We start from the raw sequence: 16,486 nt of genomic DNA, 5'->3' as shown, positions 1-16,486 counted from the left end.
TAAAAAATAAAATACATTTGAATGTAATAAAATAAAAATCGTTTAATGGGTTTTAATCACATATTACATATGTACCTACGTCAGTTAGTTTATTATATTATATTACAATGACAATTAATTCCGTTAAATACTGAATATAAAAATACATAATATAAAATAATTAAAGATAAAATTCTGGTTTCCCATCTATCCCAGTTATTTTTAACTTCCGTGGGTATACCTACCCATCCTGTCCGCTCCTTAGCTCTAAGAATGTAACTACAAATATACTTTGATAATTCAAAGTTCAATAAACAATGAAATACCAAGCAGCGCCTACCTCATATTCTTAGTGTGTATGCATTTTATCTCGCTTATATATTTGTAGTTAAGTTCCAGATGAGGAAGGAGCCGGGCCAAGAGAGTATCCTGTCCACTCCTTAGCTCTAAGAATGTAACTACAAATATACTTTGATAATTTATTCAAAGTTTAATAAACAATGAAATACCAAGCAGCGCATACCTTAAATTCTAAGCATGTGAAATATTCATTGGCTGGAATGGATCGTTGGAAGAGCAATAGATTATGGTTATTAGAATCATTATAGGATCGCATGGGTAACACAGTAAATAAGAGAATGACAGTTTTTTGTGGTTAACGGACATAGATGAATATACAAAAATAGACTCATACCTGGTGATAGAATAAACGCAATATTGAAAGTTAACTTCGCATAGAATAAAAACTGGTTATGATTTTAATAAAGATTTCGGTGGCATATGGATCGCTGTCGGCTACATGGACGTGGTGTAGCGTAGACTTCCGTGTTGCACTGTGTGTGGTCATTGCTTTGCTTTGCTTTGGGGGGATGGTTATGCCGTTAACTATACCAGGCTTTCACCTCTACTAGTGGGGGGAGAGTATTAAGGAAGTTTTTAATGGTTAGTCCAAGTTAACGGGTAAGGTTTAAGTTGTTTTTTGGTAGTTGGGGGGGGAGTGAGATTTACCTAGAAGGCGGATATGATCATAGTCTGAAAAGGAATTTTTGTAGAACATAAGTTTGGACTGGGACTGAATAGATGATTGAATGGATTTAAAGTTAGCAGATTTGAGAAGAACCGAATTTTATTGTAGTCGAACAAGGGCGATGTTAAGTATGTCAGGTATGTACCTGGCGTTGGTTGGAAAGTGCGTTGGGGATGAGGGTGCTGTGATGGAGTAGTCAGAATGTTGCACATGGTCAAAGAGGACACGGCCGGCCGCGTTTGTCAAGTGGCTGTGCCACAGGGGGTGTTGGAGTTGAAGTCACCTGCCGAGATTTGCCATTGCACGCTCTCTGTGTCAGTAGGTCTAGGTCGTTGGTTGTGAGTGTGGCGCCGGGTGGTTTGTATACCGCTGAGACAAGTACCTCGAGGTCGTTTAATTTGATGAGGACGGAAGAAGTTTGTATAGAAGTGTTCAGTGTCACGGGCTGGTGTACAATGCGTCGGTGAATGAGAACTGCCGTACCTCCATGAGCGGGCGAGCCGCGAACAGGGGGTAGGTCGTTTCTATAGGTAAAGTAGTTGGGAAAGTGAAGTTTGGTAGCCGGGGATAGATGAATTTCGTTAAGTAAGATAATGTCAGATTTCAGTTAGAGAGCTAGGGAATAAAGTTCATTGAGTTTTGCTTATACCATTGGAGTTCCAAAAGAGAATTTTCAAATTATTCATTGGGGAGCGAGAATGGATAGGAAGAATCTAATGGTGGACTCAATTAAGGTTTTTGAATCCTGGTTGTTTGAAAGAGCAGTCAGAAGGTTTGTGAGTAGGGAGAGAATCGATTGTATGTTAAGTTGAGGGGTTGAGGAAGAGGGTTTTGAGCCTGTGGTTACTGCAGCGTATGTCGGGTATAAGTATAATATGGTGTATAATTCATATATTACACTAGGGTATACCCTAGAAAAAAAATTACGAATACATCACTGGATAATAGTATTGCCTATTTTGAATATTGTTTTCGATTGTATTTGCCAAAAATGTACTAGTGATTAAGATTAAATTATTATTTTCTTCGTCGCCAATTTGTTACGTATTATTAATATAAATAATAACATATTATATAGTCAGTTATTGTTAAAAGTATAAATCGTAATGGCATACATTAAAGTTATACTCGCTAATAACCGATGGACAGTCCCCACCAATCGTAATATGATACTTATGATTATTGCTAGTATAAACGGTATAGGTACGTGTAATATCATATAATATAAATGCCGAATATGTAACAAGTTTGATAATCATGCATGTCAGGAACACTTTATAATAATAATAAAAAATTTAAAAAAACATAATGGCAGAAATAATCCTATTGATCGCATGATACGGCTGGTTCAATGAGAGTATCATTTATCATATTATATTTTAATATTTAAAATTTTCTTTTTGTTCTACTTTACTATTACTATTTTATATTATTTATTATTATTATTATTAATATTATTACTATTACTATTATTGAATTATTATCATGTTTAAACTCTTATATGGTATCTTAATTTTTATTGTTTTGTGTTAAATTGTTGTAAAGGGCTTTGCTCGTAAATATATATATATAAATAAATAAATAAATAAATAAATAATAATACAATATAATATAGACATTAAAACTTAAAAAGTAATTCTAAGCAATTAAAAACAATCAAAAAATATGTTTTTTAGTAATGAGACAGTATTATATACAGTTGAATGGTCAGACGATGAAAATTTGTTTGTAATGTGGATGAACAGAATTCAAAATGAATCTCATCTCGTACATTATCATATTTCTAATAATACGGCTGAAGTTAAAGAAGTGAGTAAAAATACTGTGACATCTTTAAATGTAATGCATATAACATAATTTCTAAATTGTATCTGACAGGTTATGGAATTTAAACAAGAAAATGGTTGGCTCAATTTTCGACAGTCACTCGTGATAAATTCTGAGAACCAGATTGCGTTAATATACCCAACAGAACAAGATGACGGTGATACTTACAGACATGTTTGTGTGATATCGAGTGGCAAAATTATCCCAATAACCACTGGTAAATTTGAAGTCGACAAACTCATAAAATGGGACTTTGAATTGAATTATATGTAAGCCCTAGTTAAGTGCATAGGTACTATATTATAATATTCATAATTTTTTACTGGCGGAAATAATTCCAATTACAAAATAAAACAAATAGTTGGACAATTTATTGTATACTATGTAGTATAGATAAGTTAAAATTAGATACATTAATAAACATACAAGAACTATATAATTATTAATTATACAGAATACAAAAAATAAATAACTATATTGTTTAATACATACCATTTAATATTTAAATATAATAATAATAAAATAGGTAATGTTTTTAAAATTTATATTATGTAAAGTTAAACAATTCTGTAGACTGTATTACTATTTTGTCATTCAAAAAAGTAAAAAACTTAAATAATGATAAAGATAAAAAATATTAAAAAATATAATTTTTTAATAAAAACGTTGGTTTTTTAACAACTTGAAACCATGTAAAAAAATATTTTGAGAAAAGTAAGTACTTTTTGAGATAATTAGTGTACCCACTTAAAAGAATCACCCTGTATAAATATAATTTACCAATTTAAGTTTGAAGCCAACAATGATTATTAAAATCATGTATATATTGACTATTACATAATATTATTACTAAAATGATATACCTAATCATTATTTTTACCTTGGTAGTATAAATTGATAATACTTTATTGTCTTTCTTAAAATTATCCAGTAAAGTTTTATCCTTTTTTTTTGAACAGATCTTTCGTTATTTTATGTTATTTGCAATTATAATTTTTCCAGATATTATTTAGCCAACGAAGAGCACAATTCCGAAGTGCAACACGTGTTCAGGGTACATATAAATTTGGAATATCAGTCGGCTAAACCAGAGTGTTTGACCTGTAACACGGGATGCACTTTCAACAAAGCAGAGTTCAGTGAAAAAAATACTTATTATGCACAAATATGTACGGGGCCAAACATACCTTATGTGAACATAATGAAAACTGTATGCACTTGTCATCAATTATTATTAGCTAAATCTGCCACCTTGTAGACAAAGAAAATGTTTTTTGAAATAATTATAGTTAAATGTTATGGTTCACTATCGATTACCGCAACAATTAACTTCTAAGCTATGTTGATGGGTATAAATTATGTTGAATACTAAATACACAAATTCTATTGAAAATATAAAAAATTATCTCAGGAATAAATTAAAATAATATTCATATCAATTAACATTGAACTATTATATCATAATATATTTTGATTTTCAAATAGATTCAAATATTTTAATTTATTTTACCACAAAAATGGTTTTAATTAATTTAATTTAATTTAATTTAGTTTAGGTAGGTATATTAATTATTAGGTCATTACTACAAGAAATTATATATTATAAATAGGGCCCGGAATATATGCACTAAAAATGTACAAAATATGCATTTAAAATATGCATAAATATGTGAACAAAAAAATGTATTAAATGCCTAGTTGATATAATTTAATTGTATTTTGTATGATGTATTTACTTGAGTATGTTGTATTTTGAATATCCACTCATCTAAATAAAAACTCGTGAATAAAAATCATTAAAAACAAATTTAGTTGGTATATTTTTATAATGCAATATTTCAAAGTTACCTGGAGAGTTACAGTTAACTTTAAACTACTGAAGACTTGGATACATTTCCAAATAAAAATGTATGTCGATTTTTAGCAAAGTTTTTTCTTTTCACATTCGCAGGTTTTAGCAGGTTTTACATAGGACATCGCGTTAAGGCTTAGTATTAATAATTTAATACTATTTTTCATAAATATGCATTATAATTTAGAAAAATGGTAAAATATGCATAAAAATTAAAAATGTTCCAAATATGCAACATTTAATTTTGCATACCATCACACTAAATTTGTTCAAATTTGTGTCTTATCTAGCTACATTTTATTTAATAAATAAAAATATGCGAATGCATACAATTTATTCCGGGCCCAAATTATAAATAATCATTATTTTAATGAAACAGGAAAAATAAAAATTAATGAAAATATGAAATTAAACAAACAACTATATAAAACATGTAGCCATAAGTTTATACTTAAAAAATAATGAAAATAAATTTGATAACTCAAAATTAAGTATTAACTTATATCTTATCCAAATAATTAAAATAATAACAGGACATTTCATGCATTTTGTCACATAATTTATATTTACAGTTTAGTCAATAATTTCGATCTTTAATACTTATTTATAATACTACCTACCAATACATAACATTTTTTTTTTTCAAGAATGGTGGCTATTTAACTGCTTGGGAAACAAATAAAAAACTGTCAACAGAATTACATAATGTCGCTTTATCTCACGTGACATTTATAAATGTTCCACTTACCGATAACTATGAAGCTCGTGTTAAATTGTTAATTCCACCAACAGTTGATATTTCATCGGGCAATAAATATCCTTTATTAATTTACACGTAAGTATAGGTATAAAAATATTAATGTATTAAGCTATAAAAATATGTGCTTATATTGTGTAAAAAAAGTAAGTACTGTAAAATTAACAACTTCGTTGACAGATATAACTATGAAATTAATAAATACATATAAGGATATAAATATGAAATACTTCACATGAAACTTTCACTTTGAAGTATTGAAAAATTTATTTTTTAAATTGTCTTTATTCTTTTATGTTTCTCGACATGTTTGAATGTTTCATATAATCATCACTAAATGGTAAATAAAATAAAATGATTTTATGCCTGATTAGTGATTATCAATATTTGATCTCCGATCTCGATTTAGAGAAAATATAATATACAAGACTATCTGAATTACTCGTCGTTGCTGGGTTTATGTATTGTTGTTATCTGGTAAGATTAAATATTGCCTAATTAAATAAAATTTAAATAAGATTGTTTAAAAAAATATGTCATATATATTAATTGTTTATTAAGCTTATTTTTAGTGTTATTATTATACTTCCCTGTAAACTAAATTAGCTGTAATTCTTGTTGGTGCTAAAATAACTAAACTTGTGGGCGTACAGACTCTGGAGCATGCCACATATAATTGGCGATGTGAAAAACAATCTTCTCTTATATCGATTCCTGCAAATTTCAAAGTTTGTCCTTGTGATGTATTTATTTTCATGATAAAACATACTTTTACAAGAAACTGAATTTTCTTGAATTGTAAATGATAATCTGATGGTATTATTGGTATGCAAGGAATAATAACTGATTCACCCTTTGCAGCTTCTATCAAATTATTTTGTAGACCAATAATCCGTTGACATGTTCCATTGCGCAATTTTGGTGGACTAAAATTAATAAACCCAGGAAGGTTCAGCGAATTGAGAAATTCAACTCGATAATTAACTGTATCATCTAGGAAAAATAAATTCTTGAAATTTTTGAACATTATTTATAATACATATTTTATTTTATACGTTTCAATAAATTTCCTAAATCAGTAAATATTATGTGTGTAAATAACAATTAAGCAACTATGCAATGAAGTCCAGTGGCGTGCATAGAAATTTGGTGTGTGGGACGTCATAAAATAATTAATAAAATATTTTAAATAATAGAGACTCAAATCGAATCGCATTTAATTATATTTGATACAATATGTAAATATTTTCTAAATATATCATCATAATTATTGTAGTTAATGATTAGGAAAATAAGGATTGGTGACTATGTGAGTGAAAAATTGGTAGTTTGAAATTACCTTATTAATTATTATACATAAATTGTACTAGGTCATTTTCAGGGTTAATAGATCTTATAGATCAGTGCCAATATACCCGTTAATCTTTTAAATTAACAATATTTAAAATAATATTTATAATTATTATTAATATATATATATTATATATTCAGTACAAATTAACAGGCACTGCACTAGAATTTTTTTCCAGGGGTGGGGCAGAGTGGGCAAAATATTTTTTTACGTGGGATGCAATTGTTTCAACAAAATATGCTGAGGTTATTAAATGAAATATAAATATTTTCGTATCATATAACATAATATGCATAGCTATTAGCTATATAATATAGTACATACGTTTTATATTGTATGTTCTAAACATCTAAACAGATAATATATACACTATACAGACTTTTTAATAGTTAAAACTGTTTTAAGAATATCTAATGTCAAATATTTTTTTTTGTACCTTGTGTAAGAAAATGTTTAATCACAGACCTTCAACAATTATTATATTCATAATGATAACATGACGACATACAAAAATGATAATTTCTTTATGACTTTAATATTACATACCTTTATGAATGAATAATTATGTTTCTTTTACTTACCTACATTCCATAAATATAAATTAATGTAATTGTGTTTAGTAATGAACAGATGAATTTGTTTCAATCATCATTAATGCAATTAACTTTGACGCACACTAGTAGGTACACGACAGTACGACACTTAAATACACTGATGTCCAGTGGTTGAATTGGGGGAGGACGCAGGGGGACTGAGCTACTCTTCATTTTTCTTCAAATTATAGCGTACCCCTTTATTATATTCATCAAGGAATATAGCCAATATAGGGGTACTATTAAAATAATTTGCTTAATTGTTCAACTTCATTTAGAGTCCACCTTTATTTTTTTTTCCAATTCAACCACTGCTGATGTCTTATTCAGTATACACTGTGTAGTGTGTAAGCGTATACGTATTGAATATAAACATAATAAATAATTCTAAAATTACGTCATGTAATAATCTAATAAAATGTCTCAAATACTTTAAAAATAAAACACAATTATAATCAGTTGCAATAGTTGCATAATATAACAAATATACAATCATAGGATTATCTAACGTAATAATTTAATTTTATTATTATTATTTATTTTCTACCTTTTAAAAAATAGACCGTAAGTCAGGCGTTGCATGTCGACGCATTAATACCTACGCCGCGTTGCACGCCCTTATAAAATAAAAATATTATTATATCAGTTTTTATAACGTCCAAAACTTAATACAAAAGTATTTCATGAATTAAAAATTTTTAAAACTAAAAAGGAATATTTCATAAGTTCTTTGATGTAGCTCTTATTTAAAAATAATGTAATATGACTTTATTATATCGTACATATTTTTCAGTGGGGGCTGTCAAGGAGGCTGACCTGTTTTTTTTTTTGTGGGGGGGGGGGTAGATCCCCACCTTGCCACCCCTTGGCGCCGTGCCTGCAAATTAAGTTACTTTAATAAATAAAACAAAAGCATATAATTATGAACACTTATTATAAAATATAAGATAAATTTCTATTAAAAAAATATAATATAAATAAATGATAATTATTGTACAATGTACATGATATTAAATTTTGATTGTTATTAAACAATATGTATATATTAACAATATATTTTCAGCTAGAGATAATACTAAAAAATAGATATATGCGAACTTATAAAAGATAATCGCGGTTTATATGTTACGCCGAATTTATGAAATCTGCAACGCTGTTGCCGACAACGTGTAATCGGCAACTATGCCACCAAATTCACAAAATCGGCAAATTTTGATTGCTAATTTCATGAAATAGGTACACTTTTTTCTGCCGATTTCATGAATTCGGTAACACATTCCAAATATGAAATAGTGATACCTATATAAATAATATAATACCTATATAAATAATCAAAATTTCACGCGTGTTCATTATTGGCATTACCAAGCCATTATCTTTATTCCCTATGACGATAATACGATGCCATCATATAGGTAAGTACAAACATTTTATCTTAGTTTGTATTGCTTTGATAAAATAATAAAATAATATAAGTTATTTATAGTGTTCAGTCATTCGTTTTACCTGGAGAAATAGCTAACAGTGTGTGAAGTGCAAACGGATCGACAAGTGCGCTAACATTGCGATATTAGTAATAAATAAACATATTAATATAATTTCATAACTTTCGACATTTTTAATTTTTTTTTACAACTTTTTACACATAATTTATTATTACAATATGATTTTATTATATTTCCAGTGTTTATGTACAATCATAAATATAACACATTAATTTATATTGAATTATGTGTTATCATTATTTTAAGAATGGTCTTGCCGATTTCACGCAACCGGCAGTATTTTGCATTTAAAGTTGCCGATTTCACGTTGTCGACAACAGCGATGCCGATTTCATGTAATCGGCAATTTCATAAATTCGGCGTAACATATATATTGATTGACTGAGTAATGACTATATGCAAACAGCAATAAATACTATATTGATTACCACCAGATACAATACATATATTATACTAAAACCCCGGAATATTATAATATTATGTACATTTATGTATAACATTAAAATGTAATAAATTATGTATATTATTATTAAGTGATGCATCTGAACCTTTTAGATTATTGAGTGGTTTGTTCGAAAGGTAACCACTGAATGAATTTGTGCTTTAGTCTTTAATATAAGCACTTTTGGATCAAATCGAATTCGCGGTTTATACTAATTTAATTATGTACTCAGTTCGTAATTTATGGGTTTGGTGTAATCTAATTTTAGACCACCCATTTGTAATACATATTACCTATTAGGTTCTATACTTCCATCCTGTAGTATATCAGAAAAGATATACTTAAACTCGTATTTTATAAAGGTGTATCATTTTTAAGTGAATTTTAACTATACCATTTAAAATCATCAGACGGATTAAAAATTAAAAATAACTCATTAAAATATTTATTTTTCATATAGTTATGGTGGTCCTACATTTAATGTAGCATTGGATGAATTCGATTTAGATCTGAACATGTATTTCAGTACAAACCATGACATTGTTGTGGCTAAAGTCGACGGTCGTGGCACAGGGCGAAGAGGTAGTAATACATTATTTGCAAATTATAAGAAATTGGGCACAACAGAAATCGATGATCTTATGACTATTGCAAAGTAAGTAAAATATCATAACAATTGACAAAATGCTTACGTTTTAACGGTGGCGTCTATATAAATATAACACTGGTACCAACCATACATTTCTGGAAGGGGGAGGGGGTTAGGTTTAGTATTCTTAAAATGCAGTGGCGTATTTAGGAATATAATACCTATGTACGTTAAATAAATATTGATGTGATCTATTCCAGTGGTAAATTTATATATTTTTATATTTTATGACAGCCATATCATTATATGATCAATGATTGAATGCAGATAGGTACCGAACGAGTCGTTCAGGACGACAATTCATTTTAATAAAAACACTAAATTGTTCAATGTTTTTGTTTAAATCAATTTCCTTGAAAAAAAAATACTTTCTTTTGCGAGTATAAAATAAGATTTATGAATTTATGTTGTATGACGTGTATATGTTACCGGAAATATTGACATTTAGGAAATGATGACAATTCCTAATAACGGAAGGAATATATCATTGCCTAGTTCATGTTATCATTTCCAAACGATATCAGGCAAAGATGCCATATATATTTTTCTTAGATATTTTAATTTAATCTGTCACAATTATTAATTACCCTGCTATTACACTAATAAATAATCAATGATCAAAATTAGTAAAAAATTAGATATATTTTTTTTTAATCACTTTATTAAATTCAATTCACATTTATTCAAATCGATTTTAACGAAATAATACGTACTGCACTAATAAGATAGGCACACACAACTAAGCGGACCGTGTTGTATGGACAGGTAGGGACACTTTTAATAAAACACGTAAATGGTACGTTAAACATATTATGCGATACTTATGTGATAGCCATGACAATTTCCAATCAACCATTTTAACGATATCAGTCATTACCCACCTGATATTTTTTAATAGAACACGGACAATATTGACAGTAATGGCAGTATAATGGTTTTTAGCATCTCACAGTTCCGAGTTATTTAATAGTTATTTATAATAGTTTATATGACCTGCAAGGCTGCAACATCATAGTCGCCAATGCTTTCGTGTAAGAAACCGATACGTGATATATATATATATATATACTAGGGCTCGAATGTTTATGCACTTAAAACTACTCTAATATAAATAAAATTATAAAATATGTATTTTTAGCCAATAAAAACACAAAAATATGTAAAATAAAAATAGTATTATTTGATTCAGTAAAACATGAATTAAATTTGTACCTAGGTTAGCATTAAATTGAATATATAGAAAAAAATATGCAATTTCATAAACATCCGAGCTCTAGTGATAACATTGCCTAAAAAAGTACGGAAATTATGACAATTCCTAGGCGATGATATCATTTCCTTCCGCTATTAGGAATTGTCATCATTTCCTAAATTGTCAACATTTCCGGTAACATATACATCAGAGAAAACGTAGGTAAAGATGATACTAAAAAAAAAAAAACCACTAAGATCTTAACGAAATACTCCATGATAAATTATATAATAATATATTAAATGTATTGATACTGTAGCGTCCCAGCATACAGGAGGACGAACGATTTGTGTTTAGGTAGATAATTTGGGTGAAATAAGTATAACAACTTGATTTGTGATTAATTATTATGTATTTATTTGCTTTCGAACAAAACACTATACTGATACAAGAATGATTTAATTGAAAATATTTTAAGTCCAAATAATTAATTTGTAATGGTGACTGGCATGAAGGTGGTTGTACTGACTCTGGTGGCTCACGTAGTCACGTCTGCTTTTGGTCTATTCGGTGCTCTCCTATATAGTCCTACTCTCTGTGTTTCCTCTCCTATCGATAAGATAAGTATGTGTCTATGGTTGAATCGTGCAAATGCATGCGTGCGTATCACTAGGATACCGCAGCATCCCACGCTCGCGCGGCCGTTCCGGTTATTCACATCCTGTTATTTGCGACACACGTACCTAATCTCAATAAACCAATGCCCCTATTAGGTTATCTAAATAATGATCTCAATGTTTTCCTGTCAACACGATAATTTTGTACAATGAGTACCTACTCTTAGTTTGGCAATCATAATATGCCCAAGGTACATCTACGTGTGCATGCATATTTAGTTGTCTTAGCGGACGTCAGTACATAGCAGTACTATATATTATAACCAAATCAATCTTACGTTAACTTGTCACGGAATATTTTCAATAACATTTTTCTGATTTTTTGTATATACTTTTGATAACAGATTTCTATCAAACAATCTGTCATTTGTCGAAAAAAATAAAGTTGGTATTTGGGGATGGAGTTTTGGCGGATACATGGCCGGTATGGCTTTAGCCAAGGATGTCGAGAAAATATTTAAATGTGCATTATCCGTAGCACCAATTACGGACTGGATATATTATGGTTTTGTATAATAATTTAATTTCGTTTTAGCTTTTATTATAGTTTTGTTGTTATAGCTTCTGATTTATTTATTATTTTACTATCTATATTAGACTAGATATACTCAACAGTAAATGGTTAATTGCATGTATTATAGGTAGTTATACAAGTACATAATATATGTATTTGATTTTGATAGGTGCTATTATACGGCTGCGCTGGGGCTCCAGCATCTGTTGAATATATTTTCATCTAAATTAATATTTATTATTTTACAGTATTGATATTTTTTAAAATAAATAAATAATTTTTCATGCTAAATGTTCTTTAAGTTGTTTACATCAAGTCAATTTTCATTAAATAGCTATTAATTTTAAAGTATTAGATTCTGAACGGAGCGATGAATGTATCGATTTTACAATTATATGTGGGGGACCTATCGATTCCGCCAATGTAGCATCGATTCCGCCAGTTCAGGTAGTCTAAAAACAACCTATAGATTTCGCCACCTTCCAATTTTTACCTCAGCCTAGCAGCTGCTTAAAAAAAATAATTAAATAATTAATTTTAATATAAATTAATTTAGTCAAATATATTTTTTATAATATGATGATGAAAAACTAATGCAATGTAAATTAATATATATATATAAAATAATACAATATAGTTAAATAAATAAAATTTTACAATAATAATAATATAGCTATCTACAAAATAATTCAATAATTAATTTAAATATAAATTAATTTAGTCAAATGTAGTTTTAGGTTTTACAATGGTTTTGTTATAATATGATGATGCAAAACTAATGCAATGTGAATTAATATATATATATAATAATACAATATAGTTAAATAAATAAAATCAATAGGTTGTTTTTAGACTATCTGCACTGGCAGAATCGATGCTGGCGGAATCGATAAACCTTATCCCCAAGTATAAAAAGGTTTGGTGGAATCGATGAAACCCCGATATGTGTGTGTGTGTGTGTTTGGTGGGGGAGGGGATGATTATCATAATCTTTCGAGAGAGTAAAAATACTTGAATTTTTTACTGTAATATCTTATTGACAAGAAAATTAATCCAAATGGTATTTCGAGGGTTAAAAGCCCAGTAGTTTTTAAAAACGCCAGGAGGAAACGGAATTTTTTACGCAAATCTTATTATTGAAAAAAATCGATTTTGTTTTTTTTATGTGGTAAATTTATACATTTTCATTGAATGTTTTTATAAGCCTTTTCTATACACCATCATATTTTCAAAATATTCTTTATTGACTTTTTTTGAGTTATTTATATGCATACGAGATACGAAAACGTTGATGGTAAATATTAAATAAGATTTATCTATACAGTGTAATATATTTACTTAATGAAGTATGACGAGAATGTGATGATATTAGATAAGTAAAATAACTAAAAAAAGCATGCACAGGTAGACAACAAGTGTCTTTAACCAATGTTATATTTTATTCAAATAAACTTTTAGATTCAATGTTTACCGAACGGATTATGGATGTGTACCAAGCAAATTTTGAAGGTTATCGAAATGCTAGTTTGATAGAAAATTCAGACGGTTTACGCCACAAAAATTATATGGTTATTCATGGTCTTGCTGACCTAAATGTTCATTTTCAACACTCCGTAATGTTGTCAAAAAACCTACAACATAATGCCATAACATTTCAACAGCAAGTAGGTGTCATAGTTTTCCATAATCATCGGAAAAATTCTTACAGTTATTAATTTAATATTTTAGTTTTACCCAGATGAAAATCACAATTTGTTAAACGTCAGAAATCAACTTTATCGTACAATTATTTTATTTATTTTAAGATTTTTAAATTAAAGTGTAATTTGATAAAAAAATATCCTTAAAAATTGTCATATTATATGAAAATAATATTATTTAACTATATATTCAATGTACATTTTTTATGTTGTGGAGTATTTGTTTTAAATTGTTAGTAAAATTATTCTATTTTTAAATATTGTTTTTTTTATTTATTTTCTTAATAACTCTAATAAGAGTTTCAAGTCTTCTTTTGGAATTCACAACACATTAAAAAGAATTCCACCAAAAATATTTTAAATTGAATCTTAGAAAGCTCATGATAAAATGCATGGAAAAATTCACTAAAGAAACAAAACCCAAAAATGGCAATGTTTTTGGCAAAAGTTAATTTAACCTACTTTATACTTCTAGGCAAGGCTGGGCATTAACGAGTTAAAAAGTTAAAGTTAAGTTAAAAAGTTAAGTTACTTTTAACTAAGTTATTTAACGAGTTACATTTATTTTCAAAAGTAACTTCCAGCTTAACGAGTTTCTTTTTTTTTTAAACAACTTCTAACTTAACGAGTTAATTTATTAATTTGTCCTAATATAAATTTCATATATTTAAAATTATATTTTGATTTTTATAACTTATTGATATTATATATATTATATATATAAAAATAATAATAAATTGTGGGAATAACCAAATACTTAACGATATTAACGATATGAATGTGGGTGTTTTGCATTATTTCTATATTTGAAATTTCAATAGATATTAGAATAACGTGTATAAGTACAACTATCTTATCTTATCTTATCTTATCAACCTATATAAAATTTGGGAAACGATTTACGAGTAATAATAATAGTATTAGATAATAATATTTTATTTTAATCTGCTTATTCGCAGAAAATATGTATATATGTATAATATATATTATTATAAAACAAAAATGTTATATATGTGTAATTTATTTAATTAAATCCTAATAACAAATTTAATAATTACAATTTACAAATTTAATGGGTATTAACAAGAAAAAAAATTTTTAAGTTAAGCCATCATTTTGGAAAACGTGTAGGTAAAAAAAAATACATTGAAATTATTTATTTGTTTTGTTAGATTTTATAATTGATTGAAGTATGTAAGTAGTACTTACTAAGTACCTACTGTAATTAATACAATTACATATGTTTATTGAAAATAGTTAGACTTTCATTATATATTGTGTTATTTGTTAAGCTTTGATAAAAATGTATGATAATTTATTGTACATGGAAAAAGAAAATTAACTTATTTTTAACTAAGTTAAGTTACTTTTTTTTCAAATTAACTTTTAACTTTTAACTAGTTAAATAAATAAGAAAACTAATTTTTAACTTTAAACTTAACTTACATTTTTCTGTATTAACTTAACTTAACGAGTTAAAATAATTAGTTAACTTGCCCAGCCTTGCTTCTAGGAAAATAAATTACTTCAATATAGCAAAATAATATTAACTTAACCTATACTTAGATATTGGCCAACAGGCAGTTTCTTCACTCAAAGTCATACTTTTGTGCAATGGTTTATCAAATACTAAATACTGTAATACACAAATATTATATTATATATAATATATGTAATATATATAGTAACTTACTCTTCAATGACGAGGTATACTCCATAATTATTATTAAACAGGATGGTTACTGGTTAGTACTTATCAAGTATAACCCTCGCCATTTTCAGTACATAATAATTTACATGGGCATGTACCAGTTGCCCCCAAAAATACCTTTTTTTATACCAATTTCCCCCAAACTACCTAGAGCGAAATGTACCAGTTGTCCTTAATCAAATGTACCCGTTGCCTTCATATGTTAATACAGGCTGATTTTTTTTATCAAAGAACACTCATTTTTTCAAAAAGTATTGACTTTTCAAAATATTTTTTATCATTATAACAATATAACTGTATTGTTTATTATGAATTTTATATTTCTTTCGTTTTATATTATTTTACATTATTTTTATGAATAATTATATTTATTATTTGTATATTTACCTTCCCTATTTTACAGGCTATATATTGTAATCGTGTATATATTAACATGTGAGGGCAACTGGTACATTTGGTCGAGGGCAACTAGTGTATTTTAAAAATCCCGATAACAGCCGCGAGGGCAACTGGTCAACAACCATTTACATTTTATACTTTTATTACCTGTTTTAAATTAAAATTAAAATATAGTTAAAACCGGGATAGTCGAATTGCACTCATTACCTACAAACAAATGGTCGAACTGCACTTGGGTTTAAAAAAGGTAATGGACGAACTGCACTTGGCCTCAAAAAGTATATTTTCAATAAAATTATCATGCATTTGAA

General features: G+C 27.8%; 1 protein-coding gene across 1 annotated transcript in view; it reads left to right on the top strand.

The window, feature by feature from the left end:
* The window catches only part of LOC107165188 (venom dipeptidyl peptidase 4-like), a 29,671-nt gene extending 15,348 nt beyond the window's left edge, over nt 1-14,323 (top strand). Inside the window, exons 9-16 of the mRNA XM_089216463.1 lie at nt 2,683-2,815; nt 2,885-3,102; nt 3,836-4,043; nt 5,333-5,520; nt 9,794-9,988; nt 12,196-12,356; nt 13,824-14,029; nt 14,094-14,323. Coding sequence (XP_089072589.1) covers nt 2,683-2,815; nt 2,885-3,102; nt 3,836-4,043; nt 5,333-5,520; nt 9,794-9,988; nt 12,196-12,356; nt 13,824-14,029; nt 14,094-14,183 — 1,399 coding nt within the window. The 3' untranslated portion in view covers nt 14,184-14,323. The remainder of the gene's footprint in view (nt 1-2,682; nt 2,816-2,884; nt 3,103-3,835; nt 4,044-5,332; nt 5,521-9,793; nt 9,989-12,195; nt 12,357-13,823; nt 14,030-14,093) is intronic.
* The last annotated feature ends 2,163 nt before the right edge of the window (nt 14,324-16,486 follow it).

The sequence above is a fragment of the Diuraphis noxia genome, unplaced genomic scaffold (assembly GCF_037042655.1).
Source record: "Diuraphis noxia isolate RWA-SAM2 unplaced genomic scaffold, SU_Dnox_SAM2 contig0001, whole genome shotgun sequence".
Lineage (NCBI taxonomy): Eukaryota > Metazoa > Arthropoda > Insecta > Hemiptera > Aphididae > Diuraphis > Diuraphis noxia.
This window is presented reverse-complemented; position numbering and strand designations above follow the sequence as displayed.